This window comes from Bombus fervidus, chromosome 4 (assembly GCF_041682495.2).
Source record: "Bombus fervidus isolate BK054 chromosome 4, iyBomFerv1, whole genome shotgun sequence".
In the NCBI taxonomy this organism is placed as follows: domain Eukaryota; kingdom Metazoa; phylum Arthropoda; class Insecta; order Hymenoptera; family Apidae; genus Bombus; species Bombus fervidus.
Genome location: NC_091520.1, coordinates 3,322,814 through 3,348,523, shown reverse-complemented (window position 1 = coordinate 3,348,523; position 25,710 = coordinate 3,322,814). Strand labels below are relative to the sequence as shown.

The following is a 25,710-nucleotide window of genomic DNA, read 5'->3' as shown; positions in this document are numbered from 1 at the left end:
ATATATTTGTTTAATTAGACGTGTAACGTATTCTGTGACCAATTTATCGATCTGTGGTACAATGACGGTAAAAGAAAGTTTAAAATCGATACGACTACGAATTGTAGCAACTCTTATACTCAAAATTACTCATATTAAGCATAAACTCATTTTTTAAAATTATGCTCTTTCCTTCGCACACACCACTGTGTGTTTATTAAAACAAAACAATATACCTTCAATTCCTCGTTCTCTTGGTGTAAATCTGTCGCTTCTTCGGGCACTAAGCCGATCCCATTTAAAGAGAAACTGGCCGTAACACCGCGGGCTCTAGCACGGCTATCCCATTGATCTCCTTGGCCTCGAAAAACTCGGATCACCTGTAGTTATATGAGATTAGAAATTTGTGATCGAATTAAACGACGATTATTTAATCCTTTTAAATAAAAGCTGAATTCTACTATTTTACCGAGACAGCGAAAGAATAATTGGATTTACCTTGGGCGCAAATACGAGAAATATGGTGACAGAAGTAGACAGCTGTGTACGCAAAAAGCCTAACGAATACTTGATATCCGGGCCAGCATGAGGAAAAATGAAAAGACTGCAAAAGACATCGTAGTATTTAAATTTTAAATTACAGTAACATCGGACAGGTAATAGTAAAAAGATGGAAAGTCATACTGAATAGCGATCATGGTTATATTCACAGCTGCTATATTGTAAATAGCGTAGCTTATTAAACGGGCCTCGTTAAAGAGACTCTCTGCATTGCGAACGTTGTAACACACTTTAATACCCCACGCGAGGAACAGAATTTCTCCTGAAAGGAAAAGTTCATTTAGTAGGTGACGTCTAGCGATATATTTCTATTTCATACAGCAGCAGAAGTTTTTAACGTATACTAGACATTTATCATCCAAACCTAAAACAAGCGACTAGCAAGCTGTCTCGAAGATCGTTAAAATATGTTTTATCAATAATGTGCTTCAACAGTTGTTATTACCGATTGCTAAACTATGGTCCCACCAGTTGAAAGAACATTGGTAGAATTTCAGACCATAATTGTCGGCTATCACCTCGGCATACGGCGGTGCGCTGAGTGTCCACGTGCCAAGATAAATTAACATTACTAACAATATCGGGACCATCCACTGCAGCAGCTGCTTGTCCGTAAGCTTCACCTTATGCGCGCTTTTCACGCGATATGTGAGAGACACTCTATGAAAAAGGACACTTCGTTTTATACATACACGGTAACGACACATAATCATAGTAGCTGATTACGAAATTTTGCAATGAGGGTAATGTACATAGAAATAAAAAAAGATAATAATCCTGTACAACTATAATAAAATGCCCGTTGAATTAAAAAAATTTACTTGTTGAGAAAGACAACGGTTTTTACATTTGTGTTCGTATAATCGAGGCATCTAGCCTCTGTAAAACACTCGAGGAGAGAAACAAAAGGCAAACAGAAGATAAATTTGAATTAAATTAACATTCACAAAATGATAAGGAGATTGATTCTGTTTCTAAAAGGAGTGAAACGGTATCGTTCCATTTTCTACTGGTTACTTCCATATCGTTTAGCGTCTCTACTACTCTTTTCTCCTTCTACTTCTCCATTGTCACATATGGATTTTAAATTCCAGTCTCTTCGCTTTGTTATAAAAAAAATAATACTTAACGTTCTCTGTTTGAAGTTCGCGAAAAAGATGAACAATAATGTTATTCTAGTAATAATAATAATTCTAATAAAATCTGATAATGGATAAGTATTTTATTTTGGCGAATAAAGACACTGTGCTTCGAGAGAAATTAGATTAATTAGTCTTGTACTATTATGAATTATTATACGTAGATTATGGATTAAACATACAATTAGTTCGAATATCCTTCGTAATGTGTATACAGTATAGCCGCATAAACGTATTATTATGTGGGTAAGGTTGAAAATATTTTGCATAAATATCGCGGTAATTTCGAAGTTCGTACATCTTACCTCCAAGTCTTCATCAGCAGTGCAGTGTACGAAATGCAAAAGCCCAGATGTCTCGTCCATTTTGTGGCGATACAAGAATACATGTCCAAAACGGGAAATATTGCGGCCATCTAAATACACGAGAGAATATGAAAAATATTACGTACGAACGATGCGTTAGATACGTTTATGCATTTACGAGAAAGTGTATGCGTACTTCGAGATACATAATAGCACAACCCAAAAGCGTAATAGACAAAAATATCGGCGAAGCGACCTTGAACACTTTGAGCTTACGGTGTTGATACATATAGACCACTAGGACGATGGTACCAAACACACAGAAAATAGAGTACGATAGAAGAGAGATTCTGAAAGCACACGTGCAAACATGTTATTATCTGATAAACATCCTAAAGAATCGTAAAATTCATTTACTTGGCCTGAAAATTTACCATTCCCCACTTTAATGAATAATTAAAGTGTAACACGAGGATGTGTATCATTTTCATATTTCAATTGTACCTATGTATCCGAGAATAAGATCGATTAAGTTGATAATTACAAAATGTTTGAGACAGATAGTCGAACGACAAATAGAAGTTTACGGTTACGTTCATACCGGAAGGGCCAGTTGTAGGTGGCTAAACAGGGTTCGGGTCCCTTGCACTTAGCACATCCTGGTGCACAAGGTAAGCAGCGGAACACCATTACGTATGCGTCGCTTATATTCTCTTGCAGTTCCTTCCAAGCAGCTACAAAATTAATGATTTAGCTGAGTCAAAGTAGGCAAGAGTCAAATGATCTACCAACCTTCGACGAGAATTCCATCAAAAACGGATTGATGTTGGCTCGTGCTGTAATAACCTTTTCGACATTTGCATACATATGCACCTTTCGCCCAACCAGCACCGACACCGTTTTTATTTATACGATTATTTGGACTCTGATACTCACACTGTAAACCATACGAGGTATCAGTTGCAACGAACCCTTTAAACTCGAGCGACTTAAACCACAAGAAGCTTAAAGAAGCTTCGATGCTATTCTGATAATGCGAGATCTATTAAGTACTTCGAAAATTTCCGTTGTAACGTCTCCGACTGCACGATAATGTTTATTATATTCAGAGAATGAACCACGATAACGGATAAAGACAATAAATGAAACGGGGAACGCCTTGTAACGGCAGCTAGACACAGAGAATTCTAAGAGATGCTAATTAGATGTAGGGAAGACTTACCTGTGTCGTGTCGGTATGACATTTGTGCGTGCCTTTGAAAGATGCTATTTGATTACTTAGAACTTCGTTCTCATTATTTATCGACGATGCATCACATTGATTTACTTCTAGCCCACTGATATCGATATCTACGCTTAAAAATTCTCGAATCCTTGAACAAGATATAATCTCATTAATATTTATCAACATAGCTGATCCACTTATTGAGTAAAGAGGATTAAAGGTCGGTCCGAAGGGCTGTCGATCGAAGATAATTTTCTTATCGAGCATTTTTAATAGAATATTGACGACATTAAATCATACATGCAACATATTTATACTATCTTCCTTACGTTATAATTCATACTCTTGTTAGTTGTTAGTCGCTGTACAAATGTACGATCAATGAAGTTGCAATTATTTACGAACGACGTTAGACTTATGTTGGTTTAAAATAAGTTTTTAGAAACAGACGTACTAATACTGCTACGTAGCGGTAACACTGATGTCGACCGCGAGTTTTAATTGTCTAAAACTGTACTTGAAATCAGTTAGAATTAATTAATTAATTACAATTAATTTCGCGACGTAAGTTTAACTCGAAGTAAACACGAGTCAATTTTAATAACGATAATTAAGAAAATAATAATACATTCGCACGTAGTCGTTAGAAATTAATACGATCTTTAATCGAACGACAGAATTCAATTTAATTGCGAATAATGAAACGAAGTTTGATAAAAAGCTAAATTATTAACGTGAAGGATTAAAAGTTAAGATAAATGACTGGATACGAACCCGTGACGAGCGTCTGGTGGCCGTATGTTAACACTGTACGAAATCAACCAGCGATGACTTTTGCAGGAGAAATACGGGATGGTCCACCAACCCCTGTAGGATTCAATCGCCGGTGACTGCATGAATTTCGGTGACCTGGGATAACACGCAAACGCCACAAACCGCCATAGAAACTTCGATTTTTTTACGCACACGTATTTTGTGCAACGACCCCATTATTGTATATACATTTTATTCTTTCCTTCATCCCGTAGTCTTGGCACTTCACGGTCATCCGGTATATACGAACATTAAATTGCGGCCTAATCTCGAAATCATTGTCTGAATGTATCAATATTTCATTACAACCAAGCGTATGCAAGTACTTGGATTGTAATAATTTGAAAGTAAAATAAATAAACGAACTTGTATATTACATTGCTCGAAATTTTATTAAATAATTAAGAAATTGAATATAAAACACGGACGTAACAGACTTGTACTTACGGCATAAGTTAATTGTTAACGAATGACATTACCAGGTATTAATGGTCCATTTCAAAAGATTGTTCGTCCTGTTAAAAAGTATAGGACCGAGAGCATCAAAAAGTTGAATTTATCATTCCACGAAGTTCATTTTGCTTAATCCCAGTCTATCGGTGATCGATTCTTATCAGTTTAATCACACGTGTTAATTGTAATGTAGTATCGTGGACAAATTGTCTAAGAAATATCGGGTGAACCATAAACAATATTGCGAGAAGGCCCAAGTGCCGTTAGGCCAAAAGGGCCTGGCAGTTTTGTCGTGTGGTCGTCACCTGGAGAGTCGAGTGGAGTAGTCGTGAGTTGAGAGTCGAGTGGTGAGCAGTCGAGTTGTTATGAGTAGTTGTGAGTTGAGAGTCGAGTGGTGAGCAGTCGAGTTGTTATGAGTAGTTGTGAGTGAAGAGTCGAGTTGCGAGGAATCAAGTCGTGAGTTAAGAGTCGAGTGGAGTAGTCGTGAGTTGAGAGTCGAGTGGTGAGCAGTCGAGTTGTTATGAATAGTTGTGAGTGAAGAGTCGAGTTGCGAGGAATCAAGTCGTGAGTGAAGAGTCGAGTGGAGTAGTCGTGAGTTGAGAGTCGAGTGGAGTAGTTATGAGTGAAGAGTCGAGTGGAGTAGTTATGAGTGAAGAGTCGAGTTGCGAGGAATCAAGTCGTGAGTTGAGAATCGAGTGGAGTAGTCGTGAGTTGAGAGTCGAGTGGTGAGCAGTCGAGTTGTTATGAGTAGTTGTGAGTGAAGAGTCGAGTTGCGAGAAATCAAGTCGTGAGTTGAGGGTCGAGTGGAGTAGTTATGAGTGAAGAGTCGAGTGGAGTAGTTATGAATGAAGAGTCGAGTTGCGAGGAGTCAAGTCGTGAGTTGAGAGTCAAGTTGAGTAGTCGTGAGTTGAGAGTCGAGTGGTGAGGAGTCGAGTTGTTATGAGTTGTAAACTATTAATTGCGAATTGTGAATTAACTATTTAGTTACCTTAGTTATAGCACATTACTGTATTTAGTTCACGTTAAATAACCATCATTTCCTGTTTAATCCATTGTAAATAGATTTATTGATGAATAAACTTATCATATAGGATAGAAATCATTGGAAACCCAAATTTCTAATATTTCCAAATAAATAAAAAAATCCTATAGTAATATATTTTTGCATACTTTTCTCTTTAGTTTCGCACACACGAAAGTCCAGCAGCCAAATCAATAAGATTATTATAATCTTTTACCGAAGCTTCGTGTAAAGTAACGTGTACGTACATAAAATCTTTTCTTGATCTTTCCAATAGAAAGTATTAACAAAATTTGAGCGAAAAGAATTTTTCGAATTGGTAAAAGAAATACTCACATTCAACAGCATAATGGTTCCAATATTTACAGAGAATACAAAAATATCTATAAAGAATTCCACCGAGTGAGTATTATGCTTATCATATAAAATATCGTACCCAAGTGCTGCTTTTAAAAAAACACAGCGTTATATTTTTCCCCGTGAATTTGTGCATACGTATTACGTATCAATTTCTCAAAATCAACTGAATGTGACCGTTCGTGTTATTTCCAAGCTGGGATTTTGATTTGTTGATCGTCTACGACTTTATAATAATAATTCAGGGAATAGTCCAGTGACTTTTCTACGAGATAATTTGGAAACAAATCTGTACACGTACAATGGTGTACAGATACCCGTTTGTGTGCGTTTATTATTGCATTTATATACTAATCGATTAACTTCATCGTTCGCTAGTACCTTCATACGATTAGGAAAATTTGTGACCATGGAACTGAAATGCAGAAACTGATGAAAGAATGCCTCGTTGCAAGACAAGCGTATAAACAATTTTACGAGAAGTATTTCATTTTTTAATCGTTCATGCGTCTCGAATTCCCGTTGTTTTATTTCGTATTGGCGATACTCGCGTGTGCGGAACGCTCGCCGTAATTACTGTCGAGCATTTTCGCAGGCGAATAGCTTTGTCATGTGAAGTTCGTAAACGATAGTAAATTGGAAGTGCCTTCTACAGGAAGTCCTCTATAAATAGCAACTACCACGTGTATTTCCACGGTAATTGATCTTTGCAAGACAAGCAAGAAAGTACGAGTTGCACGAGATTGGCACACTATGTCCCATACCTATACATATGTATGTCTCACGTGTGTAAAGAATGGTTCGTACAACGTTTCCTGATCCTCATCGCAGCTCCTAGTCTCTCTAAGAACGACAAGTTCGACCAAAATGTGCTTTTAAGAGAATAGTGATCGTCTCGGAAGGCGTCGCTCTAATTGGTCGAAGAGATTCACCGGGTACGCAATAAAGGTAAAGTCATTTTACCGAGGTCATTTGATTCATGTTATGCGTTATGATTGTTTCATATATCTTTAAGGCTACTTCTTTGCGAAATTTCCAAATTATCGATGTTCTTTATGCCACGTAGAAGCATTGCTTGTGCGTAAAATTACAGTCGTTGCGGCTATGCGCGCACCAGCGACAACTTATCGTTCACGAAGACGACGCGAATTTGACGACGCGATTGCATCAGGCACAGATTTTTCGTTATTAGAAGAAGAAGAAAGTGGACCCGCATAGCCTAAGAGGAGACTGAGAATGTGTACCTGTATAAGTTTTATACGTGTAACCTGCGATAAACAACTTTTACAGTCTGTAATGTAATGTTTTTCTCAAGATAAAAGCTGTTTCATTAATAATCGTTTAATTAGTAACTAAATTACATAAAATTCTGCGTAATTGATCATCAGGAAAAAGGAAACCGCACGTGTATTTACACATTTTTCATAAGTCTATTTGCAACAATTGCTTTGTTTTATTATATTCGACGGTTAGTTTTACGATACAAGCTATTAATACCACGGCGCCGTACATGGGTGTATGTAATAAAAAGCCTTTAACGATATACCGATAGCGTATTGATTATCGTAGAGTTCTGTTTTAGAGTTTATGTTCCCCTTCAAAATAAAGACCCTTGAATACAATGCACACGATATCTGTAACGCGCAATGAACGAAATAAAAGAAAAAGTAAAATTGTTATTTAATATGTAAAGAACAAAGTAGGACGCAGCGGAAGTGTCAATTGACAGATCTCGTAACACATCGAATAGTATAAATAGAACGTATTAAAGTTACTTGTTCAACTATATTCATGTTATTTGCATTATTCGTATCGTAAGACCAATATCGCATAATAATAAAATTCGCAATTCAATCGCTTCTGAAAAATTATTATTTATATGTTATTTATTTCATTATTATTTATATATATTATTATCCGTTGACTTCGTACTATTCTTTTTACACTGTATTAACAAGTTGAAGATATTTTTAGTGAAATGAAAGATCACTAGAAATAAACAGAAGGATCGGAATTTTGTGGTCTTTCATTCGCGAGCAAAGGAAATCGCACTCGAAGAGATACAGATGTTGTAAATAGAAGTTATAAACAAAACGGTGTAAACAAAACTGAAAGCCTTATTTACAATTAAGAGATTACAAGGAAGTAATAAGGCAATAAGGTCATTAATTGATCTTGATGAGAGACATGTTACGGTTCACATAAAAATAGATTTAAAAATTTGCCTAAAAACTTGCTACAGGTGTCGAGGGAAATAATACGATAAGAAAGTTCAGCGTCAAAATATATGAAAAATTGTACAAAAACTCGATTATTATGATTAGCACGAAAAAGAAAGAAATAGTGTAAAAAGTATTTTACACCGCTTTAAAAGAAAGAGATAAATAGATTACAATCTAATTAAAGATGTGTAGATATAGATTTTGCACTATGAAAAAAGATGTTTTAAAATAAGGTCAACATATATGCATTATATGAAAGATTTATAAATCTAGAGAATATCTAATAGCAAATTAGACGAAACTACTAATCGTAGATGTAAAGAGGATAAAAGCTTAACCTCTTGCAGCTAAATGTGTTTTTCATTCAAATATATAACGATTTACCATTTAACACCACGTCGTTCGTCGCCACGTCGCACATATCTATGCGACGGGTATACTTCCGTGGGGGCCCCGTCACCAAACGATGGTGACGCTCTTCTTGTTCGAGTTAATTAATTAAATATACGATATTATATATAAGATATACAACATAAAAATATTAAAAACACATTATACCATACTTTTTATTAATTTATATTCTGGATAATATATTACATTATCCTATATCGTATGGTATTCGTTAAAACATTCCAAACACATTTGGGGTGGTTTTGGGCACTTCGAAAAATAGTTAGACTCCGTTATCGCTACTCTCCTCACTTTCAAATATATTTTCACGCTGTTTACCGAACATTTTGACGATGAAAAAATCACTGATGTACGTTTCACAAGTTTGCTTCTCGACTAAATGAAAGATCCGAGATATCTGCCATGAGATCCCTCGGAATACTCTAGCTGGATAGCTTATCGCTTTCTCCATTTCAGAAATAAATAATCTTTTTTTTATAATGAATCGAAGGCGATAAACAATGAATCGAAGGGGATAAACAATGAATCGAAGGGGATAAACAATGAATCGAAGGCGATAAACGATGAATTCCTGCTTGTCGCTCTATTTACGTTCTGCGTACCAGCGGTGGACGACGAACGTGTTAATACGATTCGATGCCAAGGGGTTAATAAGCTATTTATTCCATAAAAACATTTTAATTTTACGATATAGTATTTTGTTTCCTTTTTTGCCATCGTGTGTATAGAAATTCGAACAAAGTTGCATGATACTTATCGAAGAAAGTGTTTTATTTAATCCTGTGACTAGATTTAATTTGAATTTAAACATTTTGACGGTAGTATATATTTTATCAAAAGAAATTAGAATTTATATAACTTGAAATATATTTCTTCTACATCGAAAACATTATAAAAAATGTTTCTTCTATCAAATTTATGTAGTGATATAAGAAATGGTACACGGTGTTAATCGTTTAATTCTGTCGGGAAAACATTATATTTTTTTACTATATATTCGATAAATTTGTTTAAATCATTGCTTAAATCAATTGATTAACAGAATCAAGAATAGCAGGGTAACTGCCAATGGATTTGTCGTAGTAAATAACGAAGGAACTTCCACGAAATGTTCAATTTATAATTTTTCACGCAACTTCGAGTCTCTTAACAAACATAAATGATGGATTTTTTATAATGTTTCCTTCATGCATATTTTATGCCCTTATTTATAATCTTATCATGGCTATAGACGTATTTTACTTATGCTTGATGATAATTCGATAGAATATTTTTATAATTTAACTCGATATACTCCATGTGTGTAATAGATAGCATGTAAATTGTAAAATCATCAACTTTGAAACATTCAGACAATATATGATTCGGATAAGCACTGTGATAATCACTTTGACAAGACGTAAAATTTTTCAAAACATATCTCATTGTTGCGTATCGAGTTTCTATGACTTGACGCTCGTACAAGATGATGAAGGATGATGAATGATCGTGGAGCGCCTATGAAATGCTTATTTTCTTCTCGGTAGAACCGTTTCCAAGTTAAAACATATCGCATACGTATATCTGTTTCTTGTCTAAATTTTACAATCAAAACACGATGTATGTAACAATATTGCATTGGCAATACTGTTCGTCGTCTATAATCATCTTTTTATCCGTTCTTATATGTTAAAATCGGTTACTTTACCGAGAAGAGGTAACGAAAATCAAGTATGAAGGGCGAAGTGCGAAACAAAAATGTTTTGTGCTTGTGCGTGTGCGTGCGTGCAGGTTGATGCTTCTTAAAAAGCTATGTGCAAATGTGAATACATTATTTTTAAATAATGTTTTCGACAAATACTTAATATCTAATAAACAAGCATCGCATAAAGTCAGATCGCATCTGTTCGACTTAATAACATCAGACAAATTTTTATACGAACAACATGAACAATAATTAAAGAAGAATAAACCGATCCCAATAATCGGCTGTAATATTTACTTAAAAGAGAGACGAAATATTCATTTTCAGTTACAATCGGTTCTTTTCTGAATAAACCGTATACTTTCGAACAGTAGAATAACCTGTAATTTACGTCATAATTTTTTATTTAAAAATCATCATATTTAAAATTGTTAAATAAGAAAAAATTAAATTAAAATGCTTTGCAAAATTTCCGACACTTACAATATTTTCATACACTAACGTTCCATTGATATCTTCTTTGCGATTATTACGTTTAATTGTGAATAATTATTACTACGTTTAGGAACAAGAAGAAGTAATTTAATTCATCGTTCAGAAATATTTAATACCAATAACGAAACGGACCTGGTTGTTACCAGAGGGAACGAGAATAACAATATTGTTATATTTATTATCTCGATATATAGTGGCTCAGGAAAATATTCGAACATTTCTAGAATGTGATCTATATGATAAAAAATATTTTGAAAATTCATTGGCAGTGTAACAAGACACGTGATTATATATACTAGTAAAATTTAAAACAGATCTGGAAAATTATATAGAAGTTATAAGATATGTATTTATTATTTTTACATCTCACAAAAGAGAAAGAGAGAGGAGGTAGAGAGTCGCCAAAGTATTTCATTACAGTGAATTATTCACTATATTTATAAGCTACAATATACCTGCTTTTAGCATCAATTGTATATTTAGACAATATACAATTTATACTGTATATTAATTTTTCACTAACAGCATGTTTATAATAAATATCTTGTAACCTCCATATAGATTTTTGCATTGATTTCAAACATTACTATTATAATCTCAATAGCGTTTCACAGGAGATTTCAAATTGATCACAAGGCCAAATACACAAGAGTGTAATAGATACGTATATCGCCGTTGGTATAGTGCAATTTTTGTCTGAAATATTCTTTCGTGTGATTCATGTTTTTCGAAATATTCGAGCGGTTCGAGATAAACCGGGCACACTATATAGCAGAATTTATTTTAAATAATGAAACATAAAAGACATGTTGTTAGAGGAAGAACGTTTGGTCAAAATAAATTGGTATAAATAAACGATTGAATAAATATTTCTGATATTGATTACTTTCCCTTAATTTTGTTATAAATTCTCGAATTACAAATGAAAAGTTGTGGAAAAAGGTAAAAAACGCAGTCTTCTGCACATATTCTGTCAGTTTTTCATATTAAGTTTCAAGTGATGAAAAAATCAATAAAAGAAGAAGCGGTATATAGAGAAAGCAGAGTGAAGAATTTACATTTCAATAGAGATTTTTAGAACACAGTTTTATGACAACAATTTTATCACAGAGTTTGAGAGTAAAATTCTCGACTGGAGATGAAACTGAGAGGTACAGCGTCGAGCAAAATTTTCCAGTTATATGAATTTCTCATTTCACATTTCTTGAAAACGATTTTTAAAATAAACAGCAGATATTATTGGATATTGCCAAAAAAGAGAAAAGAAAATAAAGGAATATTATTCTAGATTTCAAACTTTCGCGTTCATCAAATTACATATTTGTGATTCTTCGGGTTTCGATTGTGTTTTTAATACATCGTAGCACGTCGCGCTGTGTTTCCACGTTTCGTGTACATTTCAGTTTATTTCTTCGGGGCAGACCTGAAACTCGGTTTAGCTTATCCGTCAGTTTCATGTCTGCAAATTGGAACAGAGCGCAGTATTTTACTAAAAACTTTGTCAAAGCCCGAAGAACATATACCGATACAAATGTCAAACAGAAAATATTATTTCCACTTAGTCACGAGGTTGTTAAATTGTATTGTACGAAAATTTCGATCCACTTCATTTCACAATCTGTACTTTATCTTATGACATAAATTTGACATATTTTATTTCGAAAATTATTATTAATATTCTGTAGCCGTATTCTATGCATTGACAACAGCATGACTAATCATCGATTAATCTTAAAACGAAGTATATGTTCCTAATCTTAATAAAGATTTAAATATTTAAATAAAACGATATCGAAATGACATCGAGTTTAAAACGTTTCAGTGTATAAAATTGTTAGCAGATAATCATATTTATATAGATAATTATTATTGTTACTATATTGAAAAACGCAATCTTTTGTCGTCAGTCTTCCTATACATACAGTAAAATATTATCTGAAATACACGGTTTCCTCAATCTTAGCGAACTCATTAAACTGATTTCACCAGTTTCTTTCACACCGTGTTTTACTTTCTAATACGTCGTTTCTTCTACCAACTGTATATATATTCCCCCTTGATTTTCGAAACAATTGAACTTCAACTCGTTCGTGAAAGTACTACTCTTCCAATCTTCAGGTTCAATGAAAATGTTCTTGTTATCGTGACGAACCTTCTCTATTTGAAAAGTTCAATCGTGGTAATTCTTGGAATTACAAATAATTTGATATAAACATTTTAGGCCAAGATTTACTACGATGGAATTCCATTTATATAAATTTTATTTGACATAAAGTAAATATGAAGGAAATTTTACTAGCTTCCAATTCACTGAACTTTATCCGAGCTCCTATTATCTGAACCGCTGCCGAATGTCGATCCTTTTATATGAACGTCTAACAATAAAATAGTAAAGAGTAAGGGACGCGCATTATATCTCACGCTTCGATACAAGTTTGCAACATTATTACGTGTTTAAGAGCAAATGTGTCATGAGCAAACACGAACTCCTATTATAGTTGAATAAAAAATCATAGATGGTGGGGAAAAATAGGTGGACTCCTATTATACGACGACCTGGTTATCCAGTTGCTGGATACCAGTTCAGGTTGTATAACAGGCAGAAAGAAAAACGACGAGAATGCTAGGCCATTTCAACGATACGCTTTAATAAAAGTGATCGAGAAATATTCATAATATAAAAATGAAAAATTGTTAAGCTTAGCAGTTCGATCTTGGAAAATTAATTCGATTGGAAATTTATCGAGCGAACTTGGAAGCTCGTATGAACAAGTTCAAACGTTCGAACAACGTAGGATTATTCAAAGTCGTACGTGATAAATGCAGTACACATCTGTCAAACTTTATTTCTGAATTAAAGTGTTCTCGTTGCTGAGCTGCTGTTATCAATGCAAAAGACGTAACTGAAGAATATTCGTAATTATCTGCGAAATAAAATACATCAAATTTACCACGTCGTAAAATTCGTATAAAGCCACAAATTTTAGCTATTGTAAAAAACAAGAGATCAAAATCCTTCGGATAAGGTATTTTAGCAATTTCGTAATTTTTATATCCGTTCTCTTTCATTTGTCACGCCTATATCCATTGTTAATCAAAGTTTGTTCCTCGATAAAGAAAACCTATGCACGACGTATGTACATATTACATACGTATTGTAGCTTTACTTCGCGATGTGAGATTTTTATAATTGTGATATTCCGAACACAATTGCGGGCTAGGAAGCGTATTCTTTCCAAATGTATAAAAAATTTATGATCGTTATGAACAAGCGATACTTTATTTGAAACAACGTATTTTAATTAACGTTACTTCGTAAAAGTCGTGGAATCGATTTATTTTGATTTACATTTAAGGATATAAATGGTGAAAGATATAAACGCTAGGAGAAACTAATCGTACGCTGACTAAACTGTTCAAAATTGTCTAAATTTCTCCGAGTAGTTTCGATCTAAGAGAATCGAACATTTCATAAACGATTGGAAATATAGAAGCAATGATAGCATAATTGATACATGCAAAACATGCATTCTTATCGAAGTGCGTGAGGATTTGAAATTCGTACAGTAGGCAAAAATCGAACCTCAGTTCTGTGGTGGCACCCGCGTTTTCAAACCATGGCAAATTTGGATCCGGTATAGATCCTGGCTGAAGTCCGTGACTCTCGACCTTGAACGGTTCTCCGACGCTTCCTGGGCTTCTTTCCAACCAGACTGCGCTAATCACCGCACCCGTGGACGTATTGAGTGCGATCACCCTCGTTTCTACGGCGTCGTTCACTGACACCAGCAATGATTTTGCCAACGCATCTAAAAGCACTGACACCACAACGAATTATAAGACAGGAAAGTCAGGTATATATCGATTGCTTGAATTGCTATAAGCTATTAACTTCTACGTTATTTGTGCAATAGTTTAGTTTAGAGGAACCGACGTATTAATTGTGACACATTTTATGCAAGCTATTTTCGAAAAATGTAACTAACCATTTAACAAATCCTTAAACACGATATAAAGCGAAGTTGACCTTCAAATATCCGAAATTCCTTCGTTCATAAAAAAAGAGACAAAAGTGGGCACATCGCGTCATGTAATTTATTCCTCGTAACTCCTTCGCCTTAAGAATTCGTTTAATTGAAATATCGACGTGATAAACTTCAAGATTATGCGACAAACGTGTAATTACGGATTTCCTTCAAAAAATATAGAAGAGAATGATAAGTTTTATTAGCTTCCAGCGTTGTTACACGGATAGGAAATAAAAACAAGTATTATAGAAAACATCTCTCGAAACGATTGTTATTCGATTCGATCGTAAGTAGAATTGCGACACAGACACGAATAATATCGTTACAGAATTTAATTATGAAGAATAAATCTATAAAATTTCGAGAAAGTGTATTTTTGTAACTGTGGACTTATTAAAAACTTGATGGATTCGTTTTAAAATCAATCCATGTCCACAGTTAAAATCAGTCCAGCCATATAGGGGTAGTCGATGTATTTCGATGGTATGCATATTCTCGTTACCATTTCAGCCGATGGAATTCGATTAGGTGCTGATATACCAGGCTCCGTACAAATTGAACTGTTGACAATGCGGCCCGTCATCGTGCTCGGTTTATTGGGCAAATCGATTTTACGCTTCTCTCGTAGATTGTCGATTCAAAATTCAATAACGACAAGAAAGTGTTCTCATATTTTGAAATGTCGAACCATTATGTCCTTTTCCCTTCTGATTCTTATGTACGAGAAGAAATTTTAGAGAAAGATGTTTCATGCGTTGTAAAATAAAAGAAGGAATTCTTATTGTTTAGTTTCTTTGCTTTGTCAGAGTTTGTTTCATAATACTTAGACATATTACACGTGCAAATATTATTCATTAAGTATTATAGTTATTTCATGTTAAGAGAGTTACATCCTAAAGGCTCTAGAATATTAAAAGAAAAATGTTTTTATACTTTTATATATAATCTATACAAATATGTAAAACGCAACTGTAAAGCAATTTTTCCAAATTTGACAATCTAAGTATTTCACAAATTTTTGGATAAGCGGAACGACTAATATTTAATCTATATTATTAACAATCTGATATAATATTATTTAAACTAATTTAAAGACACTTATTCGAAAAAATGAAGTCAAAACTTATACTGTTTTAAGGTTTCTGCATAATTTTCTATAGTGATGCACTAGAGCTTATATAAAATAGACAAGTATATCAGTATAGTTATCACATTGATTGTTGGATGTTCGCTTTCAGTGTTTCTTACGAGATTTACGATTTAACCAAAACATCGCTATGGTGTTCTATTTGTTTCAACAACACATACGTATTAGCACTTCATTTATATTATGCTATTTACGAGTTAAATTAAAAAATTGCTACTTTTGAAGAACAATTTTCGGTTTAAGGTCAATGCGTTAAGCGTTGAGTTCGTCCTAAGGGAAAGGATTAAATATTTGTATAGGATATGCGCTTCTTTCGTCTACAAATAGTAATAGAGACGTAATGCAAGAATTTTCGAAGCATACTTCCGGTTGTAACAGTACGATGATAGAAGCGTCAGACCTAGAGGATATTCTGCATCGTTGCTCGCGTTCAATTCGCATAAATACGAGCATCGTCTCTACCCCTTCACAAGCGAAAACGCGCTACAGGCGATTAGATATCAGACATTCTAATTAGTAACTCTCTTTCCAGACAGCAACACAAAGATTGTCAACCACTAATTCCTGGCCGAGTTAGTTAAACTTTTGCACATGAATGAAGACGTAGGAAATTTCTTTCGATTTAACAAATCATAGTTAACTAGTAATATGAAAAACTCGTTGTGTACGTGTCTTCTAGTATCAACTATCAACTATCTATCGGTAAATTGTTTATCATTATTCAACATGTGTATACTCTTGTTACAATTTCTTCGCCTTAACATCTTCGGGGTGATCGTTCCAAAAGGTAGATTACATTTCGCCTTGCATGCAAATACTTCAAAGGCTGAAATATCACGAAAAATCAAGCGCGTGTCGAAGCAACGCGTACGGTACTTGAAAATCTATTGCGAAATGTTACGATAAAACTCCATTTGTTCGAATCGATCGAGAAACAAAGAATTCAAGTACATATAGTAAGGGTTCGTGTTCAAATAAGTGAGTTGAATCGACAGGAGTTCATTTGATCGGACTGAACTTTTGAACGTTCGCGAAGAGACGCGATCTTGAAGAAGCGCACCAACAGGAGTCGTAAATTCCCGTTACGATTTGACTAATCGACGCCACGAATTTTGCGATAATAAGGGTGGTTGAGTGAGTATAACACTGATATTAACAGCTTATAATATATATTTTAAAGATCCAACAACTTCAATGTGATACGATGTTACGTATATGGAATGTGAAACTATAAATGAGACTTCTTTTGTATTGGCGAATGTGATTCTGTCGATGAACTATCTTCAACTTGGTGAATGTGACTTCTTCTGTTCCTCGTACCCGTTTTAACTTGCACTGGTGTTAACTGTTTTGTAATCCAGAGAACGAGTGAGATTCGTTCTTGTGTTATCACGGAGGAAAGCTCGGGGTGGATGTACTTGTTGTGTGAAGAGAGCGGATTCATTGCTCACACTTTTCGTTAGGAAAATGGGGGTAACGATCTGCGATGCTCATTGGTTATGATCCACGTTAATGAATGAAGATGGATGCTGAATGAAGAACCAGCTTTTCCATTAGACAATATTCGCTTTTGACAATAGGTAACTACCTGCTTGTTCTAATGACGAGTCATAAACCAAAAATGCTTGCAGGAATAAAGATTCCCGAAAGTTAATAAGATTAAGGTAAGAAGATTCGGTTTATGGTGATTCGTTAGGTTTATTGAGGATCTGTAATTGTACATGGGCCTTTGACGGTCAGACTATGAAGGACGTCGCGCGGACCATTTTACGCGACGTAACACGGACATTAACTAAAATTTCAAATTTTATTCCACTAAATGAAGTTACGATAAATGTAATTTTACTGTAGCCGTCACTGTCTGTACGAGTGGTTAAAGTGACGTAAAAGATGTATCCTTTGGGAACTGTTTTAATATTTTACATATGAAATGCCAGCTGTTTGTTGTCTTCATTTATGTTGGAGCATAATCAGGAAGCGATGTACGCACGGGAAGCAGCTAAAAGGGAAACCTGGGAGCGATGGCAGTACCAACTGGCTGAGGAGGATGCCGTGCGGCCGTGCGTCCCGCTGACTTACAGGATGACACAGGTGCTCACCGACCATGGGGTATTCGGGGAGTACCTGCTATAGGACGGGAGGTGACCTCTATCTGTCACCACTGCAAGGAAGAGGAAGACACGGCGCAGCACACGGAGTTCTGTCCGGCGTGGGCGGAACCGCGACGCGTCCTTCAGCTCGTCATCGGCAAGAGTGTAGCCCCCGAAGCCGTAGTAAAGGCAATGCTGAGAGGGCGCCAGGAATACACCGCCGTCCGCACCTTCTGCGAGCAGGTGATGCTCGCGAAGGAACGGGCGGAGAGAGAAAGGAAAAGAGCCCGCGATCCAGCTAGAGCGACAAGACAAGGAGCTCGACGCTAGGGGGCGTGGTCCCCCCTAGCGGCCCAACATAAACAAGGATGTCTCCCTCAATAAGGGAGAACACGACGAGGGGTGCCCCCTGGTAGTAATTCGCAAGAGAGCCCAGGGCACCTCCACTAAAAACGTGAGGACGACCATCGTGGAGTTTTAGTCGGTAAGAGTCTGACACTACTCGGCTGCTGCAAAAAGCAACACCGAGTGTCTATGAGGATTTCTCCATGTATAATAATAATAATAATAAAAAAAGTCAGGAAGCGATGTGTTATCTGCTATTTAAGACTCCGACAGTCTTCTGCTCGATAAGTTTGTTCGTTATAATTGGCATCAGTAAAATTTTTACAACATTATATACTTCTTCAAAATACACGCACAGTTGAAAGGTTAACGAATATTTGGAAGATAATCTGTTGCAACATAATTTATTTTATTCATTGGCCGATTATGTTTGTTAATAATACGTCTTTCAATGTTTTTCTCAGAGAGTGTAAATTATAGAGAAAATATCTAATCGTGATAAGTTTCACCAAAATAACAGAACGGATAACAGAATATATTGAATATTCTATGAGTCCATGACACTTTATATTCTTTTTATGTCATTGAAATTGACAATTTTACAACGATTATTGTTTATTTCACTTAAATGATTTAGCTGATCCTGACATTGTCGGTGATTAACGTCTCTAAGACGTTATTTGCGATAGGTAGAGTTTTAAGTGACTGTAATAAATTGTTTGCATTATGATCACTATGTTTTTACATAAAATAATCAATTCGCTGTACGATCGTTACAATCATATAACTTATTCTGCTTTGATTTCACCGGAAAATCAGAAATCTTGGTTTATCACCAACACTATCATTAGATGATAATATTCTTTTACTTGATTCAATTGATTATGAAATTGTATTCCGATAAGATAATTCTTTACTTAAAAATATATTAGATTCCACATTCATTCGAATTATCGATATTAAATAATGTACTCTTTTTATAGTTGATAATATTCGATGTAAATATTAGATAAAGTTGATAGTGTTTAGTATTATACATTAAAAGTGTAACTAAGCTTGTAACTAAAAAGATAGTAATATTATGTACCCTGTAATTGTTACTTATCATTGTTGCTTCAATATTTTTATAATGATTGTAGCTTAAACCTTACATAGGATGTCCCACTGTAAGTTTTTAGCAATTATTATTAATAACTCACCATTGTGCCTTGATACTCCGATAGTGCCAAGATTTTGGAGCATCAGGGCTGTCATGTCAGCTTTTTGACGTGCTGTATCGTAACGTCGAGGATCAAGTGCTACGATAGCTGGCAAGGATTTAAAACCAGCTGTCGTGGCACAATCTTCACCCAGCGATCCAGTCGATGCCGCCTCTATCACGTCCAGAGCTTCTTCGATACCCGCCTTTCAATTAACACAATTTATGGATCGTATTAATTAATTAATCAGAATTTAAAACGAAATGACATCTTGCTTCAAACTTAAACATTTTTCTCTTCCTCCTTCAACATTATAATTATTGTATGTTTTCAATCTTTAATAAATTGATTCATACAAATATGAGCAACTTTCACACGATGTGTTTTCGCAAATTTAATACAAATTTTAGACAGGTGATAAATTAATTTTACGAGTATTTTTCAATACACAAGCATGTAAATTATTTATAAATATATACGTACATTTCATATGTAACTGTGTACAGTAACATAATGAGTACAGTACAGATATTTGTTTTAGAATATAACTTGCATTCCAAATTGAGCGATTATTTAATAGTATCGTCCAATAACTGTTTCTTTTTATCTAACGCAAACAATTTCGATACTACATATTATGCAGCCGTATTACGCGAAATTAAGTACGAGGAATTCTCTTTTCTTAAAATGTAAATGATTTTCGTTGTTCCCTTAGGCTGCAATTTTATCCCTGTGATTGTATCGTATATATTCATGCACGAATAAAAATATAATGCATAATCATATATTAATATTTAAGCAAATCCGTAGTATGCGTACGCAAGTTGAACAGCTCTGAAAAAAATAACTAGGAGCGTAATTGTTTGAGTAATAAATGGGTTTGAAAGAAATAAACGAAATGAGTGGAAATTCTGAAATTAATGAAACGAAAGTACGTTAACAGGTTCTTATCGAGATTTTTTTTCTATACAAAAGCAAATTGCAATTAATGAGATATAACACAGACCTAATCTCAGCTTATCAGACTCGATACACAAAGCGACATTAATGTTCCATCGTGTCTTTAATTTCGCAATGAATCAAACACTGCTAATAATAACATGGTTTATAGTTTTGTAAACTAAAAAGTCCCAATCTATTTGATTAAAATAAGAAAAAAAGGCACATCCTGTTCTATCTATGAGACAGAACAAACTTTCTTTGATTAAGGCTTTTACATCTCCTCGGATAGCTAAAATTCTTCACATACTTAAGACTTCTAATTAATACTTGATAATCCTTAATACTTAAGTAAACGTAACACACAAAGGCAACGATAGAAGAGGTCTCTACCCATTATCTGCTTTTCCTGCTCTCATTTCTATTCCCATATCGCATCCGTTCACACGGTAACACGTGACTCGCATACTGCCTTCAGTTTCATTTCTCTGTGTAGTAGAACACGCATAGAAGATATTTTTACGAATGTTACAAGCCCGATTCAGATACAATTAAATTCAACAAAACCGGTAAATGCATCGCTTTCGAATGTCCGATTTCAAGCAACCGAAACCTCGTATTGTAATTATTGCGACGAGGTGTCCAGGAGACTCTTTATATACTCCAGCTGCTCTCTCCTCCAGAGGGTGACCCAAGTGATAATACTCATTTGTCACAATAGTATGTGTCTCGCGTACGTCCAGAATCTACTCGTACTCCTCTTCTTGGATAATCCAGTTGTTCTCTTTATTCCAGGGGATGATGCAGTTCTCTCTGTGCATTCTCAAGCGTCCAGGTGAACCCTTGCACTCTCTTTATTGGGTCTATTAGGCGACTAGCGACCAGTTGTTTTCCACTCTTTTGTTTTTCCACTCTTATCACAATATTATGTATTTCAGACAGTCCGATGGTGCTCTTTCCCTGGAAGGCAACCATCGAATAATTCAGCTGCTCTTTTCATTCCAAGGGTCGAGCCAGGGTAGTCGTCTTTGTGCATTCTTCAGGGGCCCAGGTGACTCTCCGTACTCTCCTCTTCGGTAGGCGACCGCTACTCAGTCGTTTTCTCCTCCAGAGAGCGAGCCAAGCGATAATCGCCGTACACTTCTGTAAAGACGCGCGGAAGCTAAACTTCGTATCTCTAACTCTGATGGGTGGCCGATGGTAATACCTCGTTCTCCGCCAACAGGAAAGACATTCTCTACAGAGTGGAATGTGGCGTCCGGTGTCGCGACAGAGATAGTTATTTCCAGTTGTTGCTTGTCAACAAGTCGTGTTATTATGCAGGCATCCAGGCGGAACCACGCGAGCTAGAACCGTCTTGAGATTTCTGTCGCATCTCGTTAAATGGGAGAATACAACTGTTCCTCTCATCGACGGTCGTTACAACTTGTAATTTACAAACTATCTAAGCAGAGCTGAAGGTTATGCCAGCGACTCGGCTTAACTGCCTACTCAGCAAAACCGCTTTGCGCGAGATACAACCGAAGCAAACCTGAGCAAGTTCCCTAGTCTAGAGATTACAGATTCCGATAAATACTAGGAATATACATCCCGTATACAGTGTTTGTTGCATTTACGAATTCCCTGAGAGGTACGTCTCGGCGGAGAAATACGTTGAAGTAATCCACACCTAATAAATAAAAAGGATTGAAGTTGCACTTGGTAGTAAAGAACGAGAAACGAAAGAGAAAAAAGGTGAGAGAGAGATCGAGATCAGCGATAAAGTGGTACTCCTAAGGACGAGTGGAGTGTTTATGCCAGAGAATGTAAGAAAATATAGTTCTAGCCAGGAGGAAACTGAACATCTTGTAATAGGTATACCTCGATTTGTTCATAATTTTATTTACCTCTGCTACAGAGATTTCTATTTCACCTATTCGAAAATTTGTCTTTACAAACGGACATACGTGAATATGAAACTACTTTTCATATTTATGCAAATCTTAGAACACCAGTAGCTAATACATATGTACATTTTTGTTATTATATATGTGCGCGTGTGTGTCCGATTAAAGTATCAGATCGATGCATATGGAATATCTTTTTTTCCAGAATTTACATTTAACGAACCAACTATGCCTTGTCGTCAACGATTATCAATCGCATTGCGGAAAAATACATTTATTGCAAGTTGCAACATACGCGTACCAAATGCTAGATAGATTTATAATAGAAAGAGAATATTGTCAGATATTATGACACAGAATAATCGTTTAGCTTTTTTGTATATGGCGGAAAATTTAGACAAATAAATTTAGCAAACATAAATTGCAATATATTAAATAGGATAATTCAATGTTGATTCGTAAAATTGAAATCTGTTCACTTGGATTTAAATTCGAATTCCAAATATTAAATATCAACCGCTATACGTATCTCTTCCCTACGAAAGACACTAAAAATAGCCCTTTTCTTCTGATTCAAATAAAAATGCGGTGTGAATTTACAACAAAAATTAATCTATTGTTAGAAAAAGTTGTAGTACTTTAGAGTTTGATTATGCTAACTAGCTTAAAAATTTAAAAGCCAATTTTATGTAGATCGTGGTTTTCCCCTGTGCGATGCGAACAGGATGGATGAGGGTTATTAGTTAGCCGAGGGTGTTAGGTGATAGCTCTTGTCTACCCTATCTCTATCGTACCATTCCTTACAGGGAGAGCTTTTGGTTTATTCCATCAAGAGGTAGAACTATATTCTAAGAGTAAAAATGAGAAAAAAGGTCTGTAGAAGTATACTTTATTTAAAAACACCTACAACAAAAATAAGAAATAATAACAAATTTAGTTTTTATTCGATGCAACGTTGTATTAAATATTTATTTTAGTTCCAAAAAATTAATCTATCATATTACGAACTTTTGCTTGTTCTTTTTTTTTTTTTTTTTTTATTTCAATGCATGCATTACCAATTTTTACTTGGTAAACTTTCCACAAATAAAAATTTAGTGTCGTAATATCAATTGTTAGTTTTACTTATGGAACACATTAAAGCTTGCAGTTAATCTATACTTTAAAAGAAGATAATATACCTCTAATAATTTTTTATAACCCTAATTCTTAACGAATATTGAATATTTGTATAATATTTGAATTAAACTATTATTTTATCTCCACAAAATTTCTGAATGTTAAAGAGCATTTGTCTAATGCTAGCATAATTTCAATGACTTGTAATGTAACAGACTTCACTTATATCACTATCGTATATATCTCTCTGAATTTCAAGAAAATGAATGTTTAGTTGAACGCATTGAACTGTGATAATTCTGAATTCTGATAAGATCATGACCTTTCTAACGAAATTTATTTCCAACGAACGTTAGTTTTTAATTTTACACGCTATTATTAAATAAACAATTGATTAACGCAGTTACTTGCAATATTCTCAGTCTCACGATTATCGATTTCTCTCCAACCGACACAAGGCACAACTTGCGCGCACTGTGAATTAATTTGAAACTCAGCCGAAGCGCCATAAGCTTGTTGAAATGTTGTCAGATGAATATTGGTTTCGCTGTTCGGCCGAGGATGTGTAGCTCTAATCAATTGGAACATCTAGGAAGTCAACTAGGATATGTTACATGGGAGGAACCGTTGCTCCTACTAGGCCCCGTTTGACCCCAGACTAATTAACGCAAACGCATCGATTCGGGGGCATCGGCCTCCTTTCGCGTAGTCGTAGTCGATTCGAGCTATGGGAAAGGACGTTCAAATAAAATTATGTTTACTCCGAGTACAGAGCCACGTTGCGTAATATAATCGGTTCTTTCGACTGCAAATTCATTCGTTTTCGCGCCGTAATTTTAGCTCAATCTCCTCTCCACATTTGTGTTATTTTTCTTGACTCTACTTTTGTTAAATTTCAACACTCCGATTCCCATAGCTCAGATCGCAGTGCAACATCTATTTGTTAACTTCTACTTCTATCGATATACAGTAACAAATTTCGAGGGTTTATTTCGACATATAAAGTGTACATATTTGTTATTACAAATCACGAACTTTTTTAACGAACAGCGGAAGATCTTAATTCTACAGAAGGGAAATAAGTAAGTTGGTATAAACACTGGCTGAAAACACGAACGAACAAATTGTCCGTATAACCGGTGGAAATAAAATGAATTGAACTTTCTGTACGCGTGTACGGATGATATTTATTGTACAAAATAGTCGGGAAACCTCGTATCGTCGCTTTCTTTTTTTCACTTAAAGTTAATCAAATATTTGCAAGAATACGCCATGAAAGCATTCGCTCGATATTTACGCAATGAAAACAGTCGGAGCTTTTTTGAAGCGTCCGTAGAGCATTCGAGAATGCTCGATTGGATCCACGAAACTGAATCTTGCAACAGATACGCGTTTCCACTTTTATTTTTTAATTCTGCTAGAGTGCGGAGCGAAAGGGTATTCATTCGCCTGATGCAAGCGCACTGTTGCAACCAAAATTCACTTATGCGATCATACGTTACCCGTATGTATGTACAACGCAAGCGTGTATAACAATAATCTCCTTAAAGTCAAACTGTTTTATTTTATTCGAACGAATTCGAATCCATTCGTCAGCAGCATATTTCGATTAAATAATTAATTACTTAATATTCGTTGTTAGCTCGTGTCGCAATTAAAATAAAAATTAACCGAGATAGATACGGTAAGACAACAAAAATTTGGAATTTGTTGACTTTATTAGATGTATGTGAATACAAAGGAACGCATGGATAAATTGTATGATAGAAAATATATTTTAAATATTGAAGTGTAAATATAAATCGGAATATATTTGAGCTGATCCAGATCCGCACGCTAGCAGTGTTACCCTATGACTGAAAACCCTGAAGCCCACGTTGCCTGTTTATGGTTTGCCTTCGACCCAGTTTTTTGTCTATACGCTGTCGGTGGCTTCAATGCTTGAGAAAACTCAAAGACCAGATGTAGAGTTTTCTTAGAAGCGATGGCCGCTCTAACAGAATTTAATCGCGAGTCTTAAGATGACAGAATTCGACATTTCTAATTTTGATATAATTGCCAGGACCGATGTATATGAAAAAAGTCATATTTTCTCGCTGAAATAAAAGTATGATTGCTATTCTATACTGTTGAATCGCTGTGATAGTAGAGCAGAATTCTGCAATTATTGTGAAAAGTTGCCGCATCTTTCGCATTGTGGGGAGATTGACGTTCCGCAAATTCCTTTTTATACAGACCTACGTGCTAAGTGGAGTTAGAAGTCAGTAATCTTGTTAGTGACAGCTTGAATGC

General features: G+C 35.2%; 1 protein-coding gene across 6 annotated transcripts in view; it reads right to left on the bottom strand.

The window, feature by feature from the left end:
• LOC139986077 (probable G-protein coupled receptor CG31760) overlaps window positions 1-25,710 on the bottom strand; it is a 74,445-nt gene that overhangs the window by 8,776 nt on the left and 39,959 nt on the right. For 5 of the 6 annotated variants that reach the window (XM_072001072.1, XM_072001074.1, XM_072001075.1 and 2 more), the window contains exons 4-15: window positions 19,475-19,679; window positions 14,249-14,483; window positions 3,984-4,118; window positions 3,207-3,357; window positions 2,777-2,921; window positions 2,586-2,718; window positions 2,181-2,334; window positions 1,985-2,094; window positions 986-1,200; window positions 664-802; window positions 478-583; window positions 216-359 (exon numbers count right to left, since the gene is read on the bottom strand). In XM_072001072.1, coding sequence (XP_071857173.1) covers window positions 216-359; window positions 478-583; window positions 664-802; window positions 986-1,200; window positions 1,985-2,094; window positions 2,181-2,334; window positions 2,586-2,718; window positions 2,777-2,921; window positions 3,207-3,357; window positions 3,984-4,118; window positions 14,249-14,483; window positions 19,475-19,679 — 1,872 coding nt within the window. The remainder of the gene's footprint in view (window positions 1-215; window positions 360-477; window positions 584-663; window positions 803-985; window positions 1,201-1,984; window positions 2,095-2,180; window positions 2,335-2,585; window positions 2,719-2,776; window positions 2,922-3,206; window positions 3,358-3,983; window positions 4,119-14,248; window positions 14,484-19,474; window positions 19,680-25,710) is intronic. The other variant, XM_072001077.1, reaches the window with a different exon arrangement.